This window comes from Macaca nemestrina, chromosome 17 (assembly GCF_043159975.1).
Source record: "Macaca nemestrina isolate mMacNem1 chromosome 17, mMacNem.hap1, whole genome shotgun sequence".
Taxonomy (NCBI): Eukaryota; Metazoa; Chordata; class Mammalia; order Primates; family Cercopithecidae; genus Macaca; species Macaca nemestrina.
This window is the reverse complement of record NC_092141.1, coordinates 37,068,651-37,087,204: the sequence shown is the minus strand read 5'-3', so window position 1 is coordinate 37,087,204 and position 18,554 is coordinate 37,068,651. Positions and strand designations below refer to the sequence as shown.

General features: G+C 53.4%; 1 protein-coding gene and 1 long non-coding RNA gene across 2 annotated transcripts; both read right to left on the bottom strand.

The window, feature by feature from the left end:
* Positions 1-8,921: 8,921 nt before the first annotated feature.
* On the bottom strand, positions 8,922-11,937 carry LOC139359511 (TBC1 domain family member 3B-like). Its single transcript, XM_071082630.1, has 3 exons — positions 11,521-11,937; positions 11,010-11,162; positions 8,922-10,033 (listed from the first exon to the last, which is right to left on the bottom strand). Exons 1-3 carry the CDS (start codon positions 11,555-11,557, stop codon positions 9,564-9,566), a joined length of 660 nt encoding a protein of 219 aa, XP_070938731.1. The 5' UTR covers positions 11,558-11,937; the 3' UTR covers positions 8,922-9,563.
* A 3,772-nt stretch (positions 11,938-15,709) lies between these two features.
* LOC139359512 (uncharacterized) lies at positions 15,710-16,872 on the bottom strand. Its single transcript, XR_011615572.1, has 3 exons — positions 16,833-16,872; positions 16,264-16,344; positions 15,710-15,813 (listed from the first exon to the last, which is right to left on the bottom strand). It is a non-coding gene; the product is annotated as an uncharacterized lncRNA (long non-coding RNA).
* Positions 16,873-18,554: the final 1,682 nt, after the last annotated feature.

The window sequence follows — 18,554 nt, the reverse complement described above, 5'->3', positions numbered from 1 at the left end:
CAGGCCACTGGAGTGAGCTGGCATCCACACTAGCCTGGTTTCCCAAAGCTGCAGGGATGCCAGTCTCACTGCGGAAGAACAAAATGAAGGGCATTTGCTTCTCCTGCAGGCTGCCAGGATTTCACACAGATTCCTTTTCTCGCTTTCCTCTCCTACAGCAGAAAACACAGTGGTGCACCCCCTCCCAGTGTCCCGAGGCTTTGCTGCGAGTTCTCTAATTTCTCCCACTCTCGCAGTGCACCCTACCCGCGTCTCCCTGGCAACCTTTCTGCTCTATCCCCTCGACACCTGGATCAGAACACCTGTGAGGCCGCTTATCAAGCTACATCCCAAATGATCATTCCTGTGTCCTCAGCCAGTGCCCAGGCCCAACTTGCTCTCCGGGGGTGACTTTCTTTCCTGCCCAATATGGTTCCATCATCTGTAAATTGGGGATAATTAAAGTCTTGATCCTGATATTTGACTCTCAAAGCAGAAGTAGCAAGCTCAGCCAAGTCACGTAAACAAGAGGAGACGTTCCTTGTGAACCGAGAGGGCACTGGTCACCAGGGCCGCTCCTTCTTCTCCCAGGGCTCTCCACCCGCCCTCGGCTCAGTGGAAGAGGAGACTCAGGCTGTGCTTCTGCGCATAGGCTCCCAAAGTGCTGAGACTACAGGTTTCAGCCAGGATGCCCGGCCTATTGAAGTGTTTTTCAGTGGGCAGCGGTATGTTTGGATTTGCATTTCTGAAGTTCGTTTTGTTGTGAAAAGTTCATTCTGCAGATTGGTGATAGTCGGTTAGAGTGAATATTAAGAGACTACAGTCATTTTCCATTATCTTCTGTTTTTCTTTCCTTGATTTTAGTTCCCCATGGTCAACCCCTCTGAAAATAGGTGAGTAGAGTACAGTGAGGTAGAATCACGTGTTGTGTAATGCGGGAGGGAGGTATGTTCTTAGAAATACCTCATTAGGTGATTTTGTCATTGCACAATCATCTTAGAATGTTCTCAAACAAAGCTATATTGTATAGCCTACTACATACCTAGGCTACATGGTATAGCCTATTGCTCCTAGGCTGCAAACTTGTACATTTCATTAGTGAATCCCGCAAGCAACTTAACATAATGGTAAGTATTTGTGTTTTTAAACATAGAAAAGGGACAGCTAAAATAATGGTATGAAAGAAAAAAAAATGCACTTGTATAAGACTTTAGCATGAATGAAGCTTGCAGGACTAGAAGTTGCTCTGGGTGAGTCAGTTAGTAAGTGGTGAGTGAATGTGAAAGCCTGAGACATTATTGTACATTCCTGATAGGGTTTGGCTGTGTATCCCCACCCAAATCTCATCTGGAATTGTAATCCCAATGTGTTGAAGGAGGGAGGTGACTGGATAATAGGGGCAGTTTCCCCCATCCTGTTCTCATGACAGTGAGTGAATTCTCTTGAGATCTGATGGTTTTGAAAGTGGCAGTTTTTTCCTACATACAGATTCTCTTTCTCTTGCTTGCTTCCATGTAAGACGTGCTTGCTTCCCCTCCCACCGTGATTGAAAGTTTCCTGAGGCCTTCTCAGCCAGGTGGAACTGTGAGTCAATTAAACCTCTTATCTTTATAAATTGCCCAGTCTCAGGTAGTTCTTTATAGCAGTGAGAGAATGGACAGCTACAACTACCGTAGACTTTATAAACATTGTGCACTTAATGTACACTACATTTAGTTTAAAAATTGCTCTGTCATGTTGCTATGGCTATCACATCACTACATCACTAGGCAATAGGAATTATTCAGTTCCATTTAATCTCATGGGACCACCATTGTGTATGTGGTTGTTGTTATGCAGACTGTATTTTGAGAGAGACCACATTCACATAACTTTTTCATAGTAGATTGTTAAAAAAATTTTTTAATCTTTAAAAATTTTTTTGAGGTGGAGTCTGTCTCTGTCACCCGGGCTGGAGTGCAGTGACACGATCTTGGCTCACTGCAACCTCCCGGGTTCAATTGCCGTTTCTGCCTTAGCCTCCTGCTTAGCTGGGACTGCAGGCGTGAGCCACCACATTCAGCTAATATTTTTGTATTTTTAGTAGAGATGGGGTTTCACCACGTTGGCCAGGCTGGTCTCGAACTCCTGACCTCAGGTGATCTGCCCGCCTTGGCCTGCCAGAGTCCTGGGATTATAAGTGTGAGCCACTACACCCGGCCTGTTCTATTTTATAATTGTTACTAATCTCTTACTGTGCCTAATTTGTAAATTAACATGTTTTATAGGTATGTGTGTATAGCAAAAAACAGAATTAAGTGATCAGTACCATTTGTCATTTCAGACATCCACTGGGGTTCTTAGAATGTTTCTCCCATGGATAACTGGGTGACTACTACATTTAGGAAGTGACTGAAGTGGTCCTGATGAAAGGCGATGCTGGCTTTAAGTAGGGTAACAGTGGACATGGAGAGAGATAGGCAGATCTCACCAGTATTGAGGAAGAGGAAGGGCACAATATAGTTATGGATGAAAAGTGAGGTTAGGGCCGGGCACGGTGGCTCACGCCTGTAATCCCAGCACTTTGGGAGGCCGAGGCGGGTGGATCACGAGGTCAGTAGATAGAGACCGTCCTGGCAAACATGGTGAAACCCCGTCTCTACCAAAAATACAAAAAATTTAGCCGGGCGTGGTGGCTGGTGCCTGTAGTTCCAGCTTCTAGGGAGGCTGAGGCAGGAGAAAAGCGTGAACCCAGGAGGCGGTGGAGCTTGCAGTGAGTGGAGATCGAGCCACTGCACTCCAGCCTGGGAGACAGAGCAAGACTCCGTCTCAAAAAAAAAAAAAAAAAAAAAAAAAGGAATAACCAGTTAAACCAGTAAGATTTGGATTTCTGACCCCCTAGCTGACCAAAAAATCAGCTGACCCCCTTCTGATCCTCTAGCTGACTGACAGATTCATAGGAACAATTGTTATTTCAAGCCACTGAGGTTTGGGACAATTAACTTTTGTTGCAGCAGCTGATTAAGACAATGCGGATTCTCATTAGTTGCATCACTTTGACAAGTCAGCCTAACCTCTTTCTTCTACCAACACCACCACGACCACCACTGCTGCCGCCCTCCACTGTACTCCTAAAGACAGTGGCTACTTTTGGGGATTCTTAATTTCTTGAAGTCGCTATGTGGAGGCCAAAGCAACTCCACGTTGGATGCTAATCTGCCATGTTGACTTCAGATTAACCTCTGCTCTGGGAAGATCATTAAGATTTCCAGTTTGTCTGTTATTCCTTGTGTAAGATCACATACTTACTGTAAATCCTGCTCTCAGGGTAAAACAGCTTTGCTGTTATCATACTTTAATTGTCCTACACATCACTTCTGAATCATGTATACCCTTTCCCTGTGGTATATCAGCCCTGGGTCTGCAGGGTAATGGTGCAGGGATCCACGATCTCATCTCTCCACCACCAGACACTGACACGGCTTCTGTTTGTAAGTCTCTATTAAATATTACTTTTGTTGTTGTTGTTGTTTTGTTGGTTTGTTTTGTTTTGTTTTTTTCAGATGGAGTTTTTCTCTTGTTGCCCAAGCTGGAGTGCAATGGCGTGATCTCGGCTCACTGCAACCTCCGCTTCCCGGGTTCAAGTGATTCTCCTGCCTCAGCCTCCCGAGTAGCTGGGACCACAGTCATGTGCCACCACGCCTGGCTACATTTTTGCATTTTTAGTAGAGATGGGGTTTCTCCATGTTGGTCGGGCTGGTCTCGAACTCACAACCTCAGGTGATCTGCCCGCCTCGGTCTCCCAAAGTGCTGGTATTACAGGCGTGAGCCACCGCGCCTAGCCACTTTCTAAGACATAGGATTTGTCAGTGGCTTTCTTCTGCCTCTCAGGTTCATTGTACTTTGGGGGTAGGCTAGCATAGATTTGCCCGCCGTGGAACAACTATGAATATTTTATGAAAGAATGGCGGTGTTACAGTTGTGGAATACCATAGCCATATTACATTCAGGGAGTGGCAGCCCATGCTGTGTTTCAGATGTAATTTCATTCCTCCCTACAGGCTGGTGAGGCCGGAAGACTTTGGGGTTACATCATTGTGCATTTTGTTGGCGTAGGAGAAGGTGATATTTGTGAGTCTTGGCGTTTCAGCATGAAACTGAGAAAGGGAAGCTCAGTGAAGAGGAGAACAATGGTAGAGTGAACACACTTTTTTTTTTTTTTTTTTTTTTTTTTGGAGTTGGACCAGCCTGAAATAAGTACGGATTTCTGGGCCACCAATGACTGTCCATGGCACAGATCCAAGCATACCAGTCAGAAAGCAGCCACTTCCCAGGGAGCATCATGTAGCTTTTAGGCTCTAGGGACACCACAAGCCACTGTCAGGTGAGAGGTACTTTTCACACAACCCAGCACAGAGGCCCCCTCTTTATTTCTCAAAATTTTGGGAGAACCCAAGACCCACAGCCTTTATTTTAGGGGCTGTTTAATGGGCTTGGCAGAGAAAGAGACTATGTAATTGACCCAAGTCTTTTGAGCTCTTAGCATTAACCGAGATCCTGTAACATAGGCAGATTTAGCCCTTTTGTTTCTATTTCTATATTTAATATAAATGTATATTAAATTTTTGCAAACATTTAGCTTTTGGCTAAAGTCAGCTTTCGGCCACATCTGTTGATCAGCAGGGAAACAGAAGGAGAAGAGGGATTTTCACACTTAGCAAGCAACTCATGTGTGCCAGTTGCACAAAAGAGAGGTTATAGTGAGATATCCAATTCCCATTAGAGAAACAAGGGAGCTGGAACTCAGAGAACATAAGTGATTTGCTGACAGTCAAGGTTTGTGAGTGGCGGTGCTGGGATTGGAGCCAGGCTCACTTGGCCCTGAGGTCCATGTTGAACAGAAACCTTCTCTATGATTCCCCAGCAGACACACATAGCCATGCCGTTTCAGGTCCACTCTCAGGTTGCTTCTGCTGGGGCCTTATGTGCCTGAGGGCAGAAACTCATAATCATTTGAGGACCCACGTGGTGTTGCAGTCCAGCATGACCATTTCAAACTCTAACCACTCCTGCATCTGCAAAATGGCATTTTCCCTGCTGGGTGTCTAGGGTAGGGTAGCATCCTACCCTGTATGGTTCCTAGCTGGGGCCCCTGTCACCAGGGAAATGGTGCTGGTTCTCACCCAGAAATAGATAAAGAGGAAGTGTCTCAGCTGAATAAGAACAGGTGTGCAAGCCTATCCCGACTCCCTGCTCCCTGAATGAAGCAGGGCCTCCTGGCATCGCTTGATATTTGTGACGCTATCCCAGGTTGTACTGGCAGCAGCCGGTACCAGGGTTTTCCAGAGGTTGAAGTCCAACACACGGTTAATGTCATTGCCTTTTCCTCCCTTCCTCGGGATCAGAGGAATAAACATCTCTTACTTAGAACTGTTCTATGCAGACTTAGAGTGGCAGAGGACTAACTTAACTTGTCAAAGGCTATTTTGAGCAAAAGTCACCTTGTGTCACTGAAGCTGTAGAACTGAGCCACGGTAGGAAACTGTTAAAGTCGCAGGGTCGAGGACTAGGTACCTATGTTATCCCAGCTGTGCAGAAGCACAGCCTGAGTCTCTTCTTCCGCTGAGCTGAGGGCGGGTGGAGAGCCCTGGGAGAAGAAGGAGCGGCCCTTGTGACCAGTGCCCTCTCGGTTCACAAGGAACGTCTCCTCTTGTTTACGTGACTTGGCTGAGCTTGCTACTTCTGCTTTGAGAGTCAAATATCAGGATCAAGACTTTAATTACCCCCAATTTACAGATGATGAAACCATATTGGGCAGGAAAGAAAGTCATCCTCAGAGAGCAAGTTGGGCCTGGGCACTGGCTGAGGACACAGGAATGATCATTTGGGATGTAGCTTGATAAGCGGCCTCACAGGTGTTCTGATCCAGGTGTCGAGACGATAGAGCAGAAAGGTTGCCAGGGAGACGCGGGTAGGGTGCACTGCGAGAGTGGGAGAAATTAGAGAACTCGCAGCAAAGCCTCGGGACACTGGGAGGGGGTGCACCACTGTGTTTTCTGCTGTAGGAGAGGAAAGCAAGAAAAGGAATCTGTGTGAAATCCTGGCAGCCTGCAGGAGAAGCAAATGCCTTTCATTTTGTTCTTCCGCAGTGAGACTGGCATCCCTGCAGCTTTGGGAAACCAGGCTAGTGTGGATGCCAGCTCACTCCAGTGGCCTGATGACTGGGAGACCATGGGCTGGGGTTCTGGTCTGGGATCCTAGGCCTGATGGGAGGAGAGTTCAGCCCCAGGTTTCCTGTACTTCAGCTCATATCCAGACGATGGTAATTGTTGGAATGAGAGACTCAAAGGAAGCTGGAACCTGAACTATTTTGTTGTCCCATGTAGACACCTGTGTTCACTTTCTAGTTCTACCTCTTGCTGTCCATGTGTTCTTAGGTAACTCACTTAAACCTTTCTGAGACGCATTTTGTTCATTTATAAAATAAAAGATATAACATTTATGTCATATATTGTCCTGAGGATGAAATGGGAGAATGAGGAGCTTCTTCTGAATTCCCTTGGCTTCCAGTGGGTGGAGGCCAGAGAAGCTGCTAAACATCCTGCCAGGCGCAGGACAGCCCCCGTCACAAAGAACTGTCTGGCCCCTGATGTCAGTAATGCAGTACTCAGGAGCCCTGGTGTGGGGGAAAGAGGAGAAACTCAGAAGCTTGGCACATCTCAATTCAAACCCTGGTTGTACCACCTCCAGCAGGCCTTGGTCAGGGAATAGTATCCAGCTAAAATTCATTGACTTCGTTTTGTTTTCATAGAATTTATGTTTTACTGGCTTTCCATTTGTGAGAGTGATAGAAGTTTCCTTTAAACATGAAGTTGTAAATATAAACAAGTAGGCCATTCACAGAAATATATAAAACATGTCATAGGAGAGGTGGCACTCTCATATGGCAATAATTACGACAGACGCTGGCAAATGACCTGAGTGACTCGGAGTGACCTGAGCACTGAGTTTCAAACGCCGTCCGTAGGACGTCCTGCATCCCCCAGACCCTTTCCTGGGTCCTCCTGTGCCCCAACACTCCCTAGACCATCCAGACCTCAGGCAACCCACCTCTCCGTTGCCAGAGGAGTCTCCGTTCCTGAACACGCTGGTCACCATCAAGAGCAGCTGCTCCTCCTCCAGGCAGCTCAGCTTATACTTGTCCACGCAGAGAACCTGGATGGCGCTGAGGTGGACACAAGCCCTCAGCTCCCAGTAGACACTCTGGGCTTCCTCCCACACCTCCCCCCGGCCGGGACTCCTGTGCTCATCTGTCTCTCCCAGTGCCCAGCACAGGCGTGGCACAGAGGAAGTGAATGGACTGATTTGAACACATCATCCTCGATTCTCCTTCCCCGCTCAAGCCCTGCAGCTAACCCATCGGCGAGTCCTGGAGGCTCTGCCTCCAAAATACTGCCTATCCCATGTCCAAATGCCTCTCACCACATCCACTGCTACTTGCAATTCTGTGTGTGTGGAAACATTTCCACAAAATTGGAATGAGCAGGTCACAGCGGCGCCTGGAGGGAATGGCCGGGGAAATGTGCCCTCGCCTTGTTATTCTATCCAGGCCCACCCAGCTGAGGATGGGGGACCTGCCACCACCCTCCTGGCAGTTCCAGACTCCTGGGAGCCAGCAGGTGAGGACCCAAGAGTGTTTTCAGCCACCTGGCTGACCTGGTCATCAGTCACTCCCACCTTGGCCTAGGCCTCTACATGGTACAGATCACAGCTCATTCCAACCTGGCATTACACTGGCCTGTGCCCTGTCCTCAGGGTCACACCTGTCTCCCAGAAGCCGTGCAACCCTGAAAAACCCATGAACCTGTCTAACAGTCAGGTTCCTCCTCTGTGCATTAACAATGACATTGACGCCTGCTTTGCGGGGTGCTGGGAGGGTAGAGGGAGGTGTACGCTGGAGAGTTCCCCGAGGGCAAGGCCTGGTTCTGCATCACTCACTCTCAGATCCTCAGAGCCTGGAGCTGGCCCAGCATGTGGCCACCATTCCCTAAGAGTTGGATTTGATCCGTGAGTGCTGAAGGCAGGGGATAGAGCTTCGACAGACCCCCTGTGTCCTGTCTTCTTTATCTGCAGCTTACTCATCCTCTCCCCTTTCACATGCACCCTGCAGAGCAGGTGTTCACTGAGCTTCCACAAAATTCACTACATCAGCTGATGGATACTGGGGCCTGGATTCACTGTCAAAGTGTTTCTCAAAGGGTGCTCTCCAGAACACCATGGAAAACTCATTTGCTGTATAAGTTTGAAAACCCCTGCCCACAGGTCTCCCCTTGTGTATGAGCAATCAGCTCTACCATTCAGCCCATGTGTGTGTTTGCTGAACCATCTGGAGGAAGCTGAGGAGACATGAGCTGAAGGCAGAGGGTGAGTCCGAAGTGGGATCTAGGGACAGGTATGAGAAGTTAGGCAAAAATAGGATAATTCCAGCCTTAATAACCTTAGATAATAGTTCACATTATTATTTAGTTAATAGGATTGTACCCTGTACCCACATTAAATTGCTAATTTTTTTAAGAGGGGAAGTCTCACTCGGTCACCCAGGCTGGAGTGCAGTGGTGCAGTCATGGCTCACTGCTTTCTGGAACTCATGGGCTCCAGCAATCCTGCCTCAGCCTCCTAAGTGGGACCATAGGCACCCGCCACCATGCCAGGCTAATTTCTTTGTCTTTTCTCTAGAGACAGGGTCCACCTGTGTTTCCCAGGCTGGTCCCAGACTTCTAGACTCAAGTGAACCTGAACGTCCTGCCTCGACCTCTCAAATTGCTGGGATTACAGGTGTGAGCCACCACACCCAGTCTAAATTTGTTATGTGCCATGGAACTGCAAAACGTCATTATTAGGGGCAGCTGGATGGAAGGTGTAGGAGGCCACTGTAGCGCCTTTTCAATCTTTTATATCTAAACTAATTTCAACAGAAAACATTTATTTTAAAACATGAAGGGGGTTAATCATCTATGAGTTGAAAACACAAAGGCAGGCACACGGTGTTGTGGGAATTCAGAAAGCTGGTCACACGGCTGGGGGTGCTGGGAGGGGCTGGGCATGGTTGGCTTTGTGATCTGGGGGCTGGTGTGTTCCATCTGTGAAGGTCTTTCGAGCTGCACACTTTCTTAATCAATTTTCATAAGTTTAACAAAAAATAAAACAAGGACGTGAAGTTTGCTTGGGTTGTTAAGTCTTGGGAAGTTATCCAGCCATGAGCCCTGCCCCAGATGCTTCTAGAACCCTGGAGGGAAATGAGAATTTTCCAAGTAGAGGTGACAGAGGCAAGGCCCTGAGGTGGGAGTGCGCTGCTGCTCGTCCCTAGCTGTAAAGGAGCTGTCCTGGTTGGAATCAGTGCTGGGTGCAGTGCAGGGCTGGAAGTCCATGTCCACATTGTGGCTCAGTGCGGTGAAAGCCAATCTCACCCCCTCCGCAGGGTGTTCCGCCTGCCAGCAGGTGGCCAGCTGATCTTCCTGGGATACGGTGCCATTGTAGAAATTGGGTGCAAGTCTCTTGTCCGTAGACGGGGTGCCCTGTTGTAGTGGGATATCTCCTGGCCTCCCTCAGTCCTGATGGGCCTGGGCAGGGCCTGGTGTCAGGGTCCCCGCGGGCTTCTCGAGCTGGCCCTGTCCCACAGTCCCGGGGCTGTCCAGGACACATTCAGAAGGGACACGGACCCAGCAGCTCTGTTCGAAATCATAATGGGGGAACCAAGGGCCCCCTACATCCAGGTCCGTCGGGAGCCGGGGCATCGAGTTCCACTCCAGGAATCTCCAGGAACCCTGAGGTCTTCCCTGAGCCGGGACCGGGCTGGGCACATCCTGAGTGCCCACAGGGTAGGTGTCTTCCTGGACAGCCACACCAGGACAAGATGTGGAAGAACGAGGTGCCCATGGTGGGGAAACTAACCAAATGGGCCGCTGGAACCGGGCTGGTGGGCCTGGAGGGGTCTGCCTGTCCCCCTTGCAGTGGGTCATTCTGCCACTTGAAGTCAGCACAGGCCTCGGTGCCGAGGACCCTTGCTCGGGTTTGGCTGAAAGAAAAACAGACGTGGTCAGCGTCTCCACTGAGCCCATGTAGGCCTTTCCCGGCCAGGCCCCACCTGCCTGGGTCTCTGGAGTCCTCAGGATCTCTGTGTGGCCCCGTGGTCTGACACTGAGGACACGCCTGTAGTCTGCTGATCCCAGAGGGAGGGGTGTGTGCTGCCTGGCATGGGGAAGCTATCAGGGCATGACAGGTAGCTCCTAGGACTGTCCCCAGGGTTCGGACTGGCTGGGGGCTTCCTACCACACACCCTCGTCCCAGGGCTGTTGGGCCAGGGATACAGCCCCCAGTGAGAACTCAGGTGGGAGGGGACTTGGATGTCACCCAGCCCCTTGTCACCTCACATGGGGACCCATCTCCACAGTGGGTGATTGGACCTGGATGTGGGTCACCCTCTGCCTTCCTGGGCTGCCCAGTCCATGCCAGGACTGACCGTTCCCACATCTGGCTGAATTCTTGGCTCTGGCTCTCGCCTGGGGTGCAGCCTGTGCCCTCTCCCTGAATGCTCTGGGGTCAGGGACACCCGATTCCCTTGTCTCCCTGGCTCAAGGCTTGTTGTCCTGGAAACCTTGGAGGAGCGTGCAGGAGTGAGGGGCCTCTGCTGCTCTCTGAGGCTGTGGGTGCTTGCAGGGAGGGGCGGGGTTTCCCACAAATGGGTCTGGCTTCTTTAGTGCCCTTGATGGCCTTGTGAGGGGGAGACAGAGACACTGTGGAATGTGGGAGGCGGCTTGTTGGAAGGTCTTGCCCACATCGCCCTCCTGCGGGCACAACACATCCAGTACACACGCACTGAGCGCCTGCCGTGAGGACCGGTGGCCTCCTGTACTTTCTTAGAGTCCAGGAGGAAGAGGAGGAAGAAAAGGTGAAGAGGAAGGCCCAGGTAGTAGGGTTGCGGGTCTCGGGCACTCCCCTATTATTGACTGCCCCAGAGGGTGACATGGGAGGGACATGGCACTGGAGCTCACCTGGGGGTGGCAGGTCCCCTTGCTTCCTTGTTAGTTTCTTCGTAGAGGCCCTAAGATGCTTGAGCACAGAGTCATCATCCAACTCCCAGGTATGGAAGAACTGGTTCCGAAACCGTGCCCACAGGCCAGACCTGGATGTCTTCATGAGGCGCTCTAGGGACAGGGTGGACATCAGGTCAGGAGAGTTCCCTGGGAGGGGGCACAGCTGATACCCCGTGGCCACTTCAGTCTCCCACTAGGCGATGCGGGAATCTTTTGTGGCCACCCCAGGGGTTTGGATGTGCACAGGAGACCGTGGCTGGGGGAAGTGGGTAGGGAAGTGCTCACAACATTCATCTGGGTCATGTGGGGGACGGGCTCGGTGTCACTGTGCCTTGCCCAGCCCACCTGGCCAGACCTCCCTCTGGGCCAGAACAGAGGATCATGAGGACAGTGTGAGGAAGGTGCCCTCGGGTAAGTCAGCGTCTGACCCCAGGGCTCCCCAGGCCCCACTGGGCACATGTAGACTTACTCCTCTGAACTTTAAAGGCAATGCTTGTCATCGGCATCAACACCTGTTCTCCTTCCAGCAAATACACGTCCCACAGGCGCAGGGTGAGCCCAAGAGAGATCTGTGGGGATAGCAGGTGTGGGAGACTGTAGCCCTTCCAGGCTGGGGCTGGTGGCTCGAACTGAGCCCACTGGGGCTTCAGTCCCCAGAGTCAGTGACCTTCCCCATGAGGGTTTCCTGAGCCCTCCAGGGCGCTGGGTCAGACAAGGTCTTGCAGCTCCTCATGGGGGGCACTCATTGGAGTGGGGGGTGGCTCCTGGAGAGAGGGGCTTGCCCAGGGCTTGAGGCTTCCCTGATCCCTCCCAAGTCAGGTCTTGGCCCAGTCTGCCTACAAGGCTGGTCCTGAGCTCCAGTCATTGCCCTGGGATGACCCCTCTTGGGCAGAGGGTTTGGTTTGGGTGTCTTGTGAGGCCCCCCCTGTGGGCGGAGCCTCCTGTGGGCTGTGGCTGAGCCAGACCCCCAGGCTGGGGAAGCAGGGCACTGCAGGGCAACGAGGGTCCCTGAGCCAGGGTCTCCCTGTGCCTTCTTACCCCGTCATTCAATGTCTGGAGAAGCCAGCCTAAGGAGGAATCCTGCGCGCAAAGACCTTCCTTGTCCTGATGGGAGGAACAGAGGTGCTCAGGGCCCCCTGGGCTGCCCTAAAAACCTCCCTCTTCCAGGGCCTCTGAAGACCCTTCCCCTAGTGCAGAACACTGGGCGGTGTCCAGGGCTCCCCACAACACCGGCCCCTTCCCACACTCCCGGTGGACACACTGCCCTTTGCCCTGCTCTGCGGGAGCTGGGCCCCCATCCCTGTGCCTCTGTCTCCTCCAGGGCAGGAAAGGAATCCAACTCCCAGCCCATGGAGAACCCGACGTCCCAGGTCAGGCCCTGGCTGGACTCATCCAGTCACCAGCCCCACCAGGGGCTCCAGTCCCCGTTCCTCCAGCGCCACGGGAGGCAGAGTCTCTGGGGAAGAGCCCAAGCTTGCTCGCCAGACGCCATAAACTCACCAGATGCCACCTGGTCTTGTGTTGTGACGTGGGTACCACATGCTCCTGATGGTCTTGGAGGCCCTGGACTGTCCCGCCATTTGGGCTGTGGAATCCTGAGAAGCCCCCAGCCCATCAAGAAATCAGAGCCTTCCCCCAAGATGTGGAGCCATCAGCAGGAAGAGCTGGGCAGCTGGAGAGGCCCCCAAACCTCAAGGCCTTTCACCCTCCCATCTGGTGACCCACCATGCAGCCTTTGCCCTGGGGACGTGGGGCAGGAACATCCCCTGGAGCCTGGCTGGAGGTTCCCCTGGACGCCTCCTGGACCAGGGTGCAAAATGGGCAAACATGACTTGAGGCCACCACACGGCAGCCAGAACAGGGTGGGGGCTGGGCTCTTGGTCGTCTCCTGGAAGTGAGTTCAGGCCAGGGGACACGGGTTGGGGAGATGCTGCCACCTGGGCTTGGTCGGCCCATTCATGGGCACCAAGGGCAGCAGGATTCTCAGGGATTGGAGAGTCAGCTGCACAATCAGATCCAGAAGGCGTGGCAGCAGGACACAGAGGGTGGCCACGGGGAGGATGAGATGCCCTCCGCTGATGGGGATGAAAAGTGTCTGACTTGGGCTTTGGGGTCCGCCGCGGACTCCTGTGGGACCCTCAGCAGAGACATCCTAAAGACTCCCAAGGAGCTGGCCAAGGAAGGTGCCTTGGCTGAAAGCTGAGATCATCTGGCCAGGGTGGCCGTCCCTGGGTCTGACTGCATGAGGTCCCTTGGGCACCTGTTCACCTACCCTGCAGGGAGTGCCTCTCCCTGGCCAGCAGCTGCACCAGTGCCCAGAATGCATCCTCCTCAGGCAGATACAGGAGGAACAAGGCCGCGATGTAGCTCAGGTCCCTGCAGTAGCCCACCTCCTGCAAAAGCCAGAGTCACCGTGGAAGGACATCACCTGGGAGGACTGAGGTCACCTGGGAGGACTCATATCATTGGAGAGGGCAGAGGTGACTGGGGAGGCTTCCTCTGAAGAAGAGGCTTCCTCATGATGCAAATTCATTTCATGACAAGAGCCAAGTCCATCAGGCACTTCAGCACCTTGTCCAAACTGTCTCCTGATGGCACCATCCCGCATGCGACCCTGCCAAGCTCCTGGGCTTTGGGGCAGCCCCAGGAGGAGGGCGTCATTTCTGGTTCTGAGAAGTGGTGGTCAGACCCAGGTGACACCAGGAGTCCAGGCCCCGACTCCTTTGTGTCTCAGCTTGACCCCTTGAGGCCACCCCCTTACTTAGAGGTTTATGCCAGCAGTGAGCTGGAGTTCTACCTCCTATATCCTGGTGGGTCACAAATACTAATTTTAAAAGAAGCAGCGACACCCTCACCAGACACCCACTCCTGTGAACAGGGAAATATTGCCCGGGAACATCACTGCCGGGAATACTCACCGGGTTATACTCCGAATATGCCAGGAGGATGTAGAATAGTTCCCGCTGCCTAGGAAACAGAGAAAGGAGGCTTTTGTTTGTTTTGTGCAGATGCCGTAAGTCTCACTTTGTCTACAAAGCCTAACAACAAATCCCACTTTAGGTTCAGATGATTCACCAGATAAGCAGTGAGCTCCTCAGGGCCTTTGACTTTGAGGAAATGTTTCAGTAAAATCCACATCTGTGACATGCAGATAGCCCAGTTGTACAGTGACTTGCCTGATCCTTTTCACTCTGAATGATTTTCTTTATTTATTTTCAGTTTGCAGACACGCCAGTTCAGCCTTTGGATGTACAGTTCCTCCACGGTTCTAAACCAATGGGCAGAGTCTCCTGGCGACCGCTCCAGCCCCTCCTGAAGCGACTCCTTCATCTTCCAAGTCTCCCGGGTGGCCCCTATGCACCCGGCGTCTCCCTGATCCCTCAGCCCCCGGTCACCCAGACTCCTTCTCAATCCCTATGGTTTGGCCTTTTCCAGAATGGCCCAGGAATGGGAATCCTATGTGGTAGCTTATTGGGACTGGCTTCTTTCCCTCAGCAAAATGCATCTAGGATCCACCCACGTAAGTGCGGGCATCACTGGCTCATTCCCTTTTCTCACTGTGGCTTCCGTTTAAAGGGAGGACCAGCCTTGCTCTCCCCGTTCCCATGTTGAAGACTGTCCCCGAAGGCTCCTTGTGTGAGTGACGATGAAGCAAGCAGTGGACGTGGCATGCAGGTTTCATGTGCACATCAGTTTTCAAATCAGTGGGTTCAATATTTGTGATACTTTGGGGACACGTGGTTGAAGTGCATTGAGCTTTGTGAGTCACTGCCAAACTGGCTGCCAAAGTGGCTGTGCCATGTCCTGTTCCCAGCAGACCAGGATGACAGTTTCCAGGACCCCTAATTGCCCCAGCATTTGGTGCTGTCAGTGTTGCCTGGAGAGGCTCATGGGCCCTCCATCCTGCCACCCTCCCGTGTGTCCTACCATGGGTCCCCGTGGGTCCGGGAGAGCACCTTTCACCATTGTGCATGATTTTGTTTGCTGCCTTCTGTCTCCTCAGGATCCTCCTGGGTTCTGGCCCCACATGTTCCAGTCTGGCCCAGGGCTTGGAACTAGGTGCTCAGTTCATGGTGCCGGCTGCTCCCTGGGTCAGGGGAGGTCTTGGCAGCTCTGTCATCCCCTCTAGGTGACCCTGGCCTCTTCTCCGGGGAAGCCCCCATCCCTTTCGTTCACTCCATCTCTGTTGAAACCCTGTGGCTCCCATAGGCTTACTTGGTTCCGTATCGATCCCTGAAGAAGATGTGAGTCCTTAATGTCCTGCTCATGTCCACATCGATCTGGTGGATGTGTTCAGATGACCTCTTGCCCTTCTCCTTCATGACCTGTAGGGCAGGGCCAAGAGGAGGAAGCAGCCTCAGAACGGATGGAAGACTCCCAACCCCAAATGGCAGTCAGCCCACAGTCAGCACTCCAGGAAGGAAGGAAAGCAGGAAGGTTTCCTTCTGCACAAAGCTGCTTTTTGGCTTGTTACTGAAGCTGGGGAGGGTCACCAGAGCCGAGTTTGTCTGTGGCGACTATGTCACCATCCGTGCCCACGATGTGCATCTGACCATCCCACCCACCCCCCAGCCTGGGCTTGATGCTCCCTCCAGCTGGAGACCTGAGCCCCTGACACGGCCTGTCCTGTTTGTCGTGCTCCGGCTGAGTGTACCTTGTATGTTCTGGGGTTTTTCGACTTGACTTCCTGTATGTTCAGCAGGACTGACCACACTTGGCCCCGGATGTTCATGGGAATGCCCTTATATACTCGATCTCTCAGCTGTGGGCAGAAAACAACCTGGTGTCACAGGCCACGGGGCGACCCCAGTGAGGACCAGAGCCCGAGGATTCTGGAAATGGTTGGTTTTGGCCCCATGATTCCTCGTTAGAGGTGACATTAAGCTGGGAGACAGTCTCCCTTCCCAGGACTGAAAGAGTGGATAGACACTCAGAGTCGGGACTCTGATCTGAACATTCTCCTTCCTTTGGGTCACCAGGGCATCCCTAGCCTTGAGCTCCGGGTGGTCCCAGCCCTAGATTCAGATTCCCTCCCGGCAAGGTGACGCTTGCACGAATAGGCAGGCAAATCACCGACCAGGCCTGCAGTCCTCTGGGTGAGGACAGTGTGCCACCCGCCCTCTGAGAGGCTGACGGTGCCAGGCCACAGCCATGGGTGCCCGTCCCCTGTCTCTGCAGAGTGGTTCCCGGGGCCTCTCCCTCCACACATTACCTTTTCACTGTTCTTATATGTCTCCCATTGTCCCAGCATTTCCATCCACTTGCTCTTTCGTGTTATCTCCCGCCGCATTTGCTGTCAAATGGGGAATGTTGGAGTTAGCGGAGCTGCCGGGCTTCCCAGAGCCGCCCGTGGATGCTGGATCTTGGGCTCTGGATCCCTGGTGGACCCAGCTGGAGAGAGCCAGGGAAGGGCAGACCCTAAGGGTTGAGAGCCTTTGAGCAAATGAGCGCCAGTGGGCTGGCTTTGGGACCCCGGGACGTGCCATCCTCAGGCCACAGACACACCAGTCTTAGGTCAGGTCCCAGCCTCTACCTGGGGTCCTGACACAGGCGGGCAGCCACCCCCAAGCCACAACTGTGGTTCTCACTTTGGAATCTTATCAAGCTGCCAAAGTTACAGCAACCTGGGGTCAGTTCCAGCAGGGAGTGCTGCCCCTCCCAGGGACATCGTGTTGCCCTCACCCGCCACCATCCAGGCCAGCTGCCTCCTCTGCCTCACTGACCACCCGCCCAGTCCCCACATCCCTGGTTCAGCCCCCTCCCCATGCATCAGGCTCTTACCTTCGCCTCCCGAGCAGTGGCAGGAGGCAGTTCTGTCTCACTGTAAGACAACCCAGGCAGAACTGAGGACCTGCACAGGGCCTGGAGCTCCCCGAGACTGGGACCCAACCCCCAGAAAGGACAGGCTCTGTCCCTATCCAGCTCAGCGCTCAGTCCAGGAAAAGACACAGGGAAGGGAGGACAAGGGCCTTCCTGTGGGGCTGACTCCCAGGAGGGGCAGGACCTGGGAGAAGAGGGAGAGCGGGGCCAGCCTGGCCGGGGTTACTGGGGCCCCTGGGGTGGGGGGTGGTCAGGCTGCACAATGGGGCTGCCCGTCCTGGACTGGAGGTGGTGCTTTCTGCTGGAGCTGAGAAAGGTCAGGCCTGAGGTGGGATGGGGGCTGCCCAGGGTGGGCGACTGGGCCCTCACAGGAGTCCCTCAGGGAGTGACCACATCACACCACCAGGGTCAAGGGAGCCTGCCCTGAGACCTGCCCGGTGTACTCCTGGTGTACCAGGGCCCCATCCCACTTAACAGCCCCAAGGCCCTTGCAGGTTCTGACTCCCAGTTTCCACCTGCCTCTCCCTGCACCTGACCCACACACCCTGCCTTTCAGAAGTGGCACGGCTCATCAGCTCCCTGCCACCCTACCTCCCCCGGGATCCTCTGTCCCTCCATCCTATGAACCCTAAGGGATGGACTCCTGGCTGGGCTCCTCTTACATGGCCCCAGGTCCTTTCCCAGCACCAGATCCAGGGTCTCTAGCCACAAGCCCTGCTGCCTCCCTGGCCTCACCATGAAATACCCAGAACGGGGCCCTGCCCATCTTCTCCCCCATTCTCCTAGGGCCACCGCTCCCATCATTCCCATACCTTTCCCCCTTCCCCATGGGGACAGTGAGGGCTGTAGCTCTAGGGAAATGAGGGAGGACAGGGGCAGGTGGGCCCTCAGAGACCTGCTGGACAACAGCCCTGAGGCTGGGCCAGGCATCCCCTCACCCTGTAGCCACAACCCTTGGATTTCACTGGCGTTGTTTCCAAGTAGACATGGCCAGACCCTCAGGCTACCCCGCTTCTCTTGTGCTAACTTGGGGACAGAACTGCTGAGAGTCCAGGGGCCTGACCTAGGCCAGTCTCCATTCCCACCCGCTCCCTAGATGGGCCCCGCCCCTCTGGCCTAACAGCAACCTCGGGCTGGACCTGCAGGGGAGTCAGGGAGGAGTTCTGACCCTGGAAAGGAGGTTGGCCTGACCCGGCGAGGCAGTCCTGCCTCAGAAAGGCCTTTCTGAAAGCAAACCCATCCCTGAGCTGAGAAAGGTGCTTCAGGGGTGAGGGGAGCACAGAGGACTCACTGCACAATCCCAAAGCGATCAATGTTGTTGTAGATTCCAACAGGCTCAGGCCCCATGTCCTCTGGCAGCCCAGCTCGGTGTCCCTGTAACCCAGAGGGAGGTTTGGTGAGGGGTCCAAGGCAAAGGGTGCAAGGGCCTGGGGGTAGTGGCCACCCGTGCCCACTCTGTGCTCCTAGGGAGCCCAGGACCCTTTGACCAGGGCGCACTGGAAGAGGCCTCCCTCCAAGGAGCAGACCGACCTGTACCTTCTCATAGTTCATGATGATATTCTCTCGCTCCTGTGCCCACAAACTATCTGCATCCTCTACGATTACCATCCTGTGAGACAAAATCATCTAAAAGTTACATTGTACTTGAGAACTTCGGAGAACACCTGAACCGTTCCCGCCAGG

Excerpts from the sequence above, each read along its gene's own strand:
- LOC139359511 (XM_071082630.1), bottom strand. The coding sequence starts at position 11,557 with ATGCCGATGACAAGCATTGCCTTTAAAGTTCAGAGGA. Across the intron at positions 11,163-11,520 it reads TGCCTTTAAAGTTCAGAGGA|AGCGCCTCATGAAGACATCC; the intron begins GTAAGTCTACAT and ends CCCTGTCCCTAG. Across the intron at positions 10,034-11,009 it reads AGGGGACCTGCCACCCCCAG|CCAAACCCGAGCAAGGGTCC; the intron begins GTGAGCTCCAGT and ends TTTTTCTTTCAG.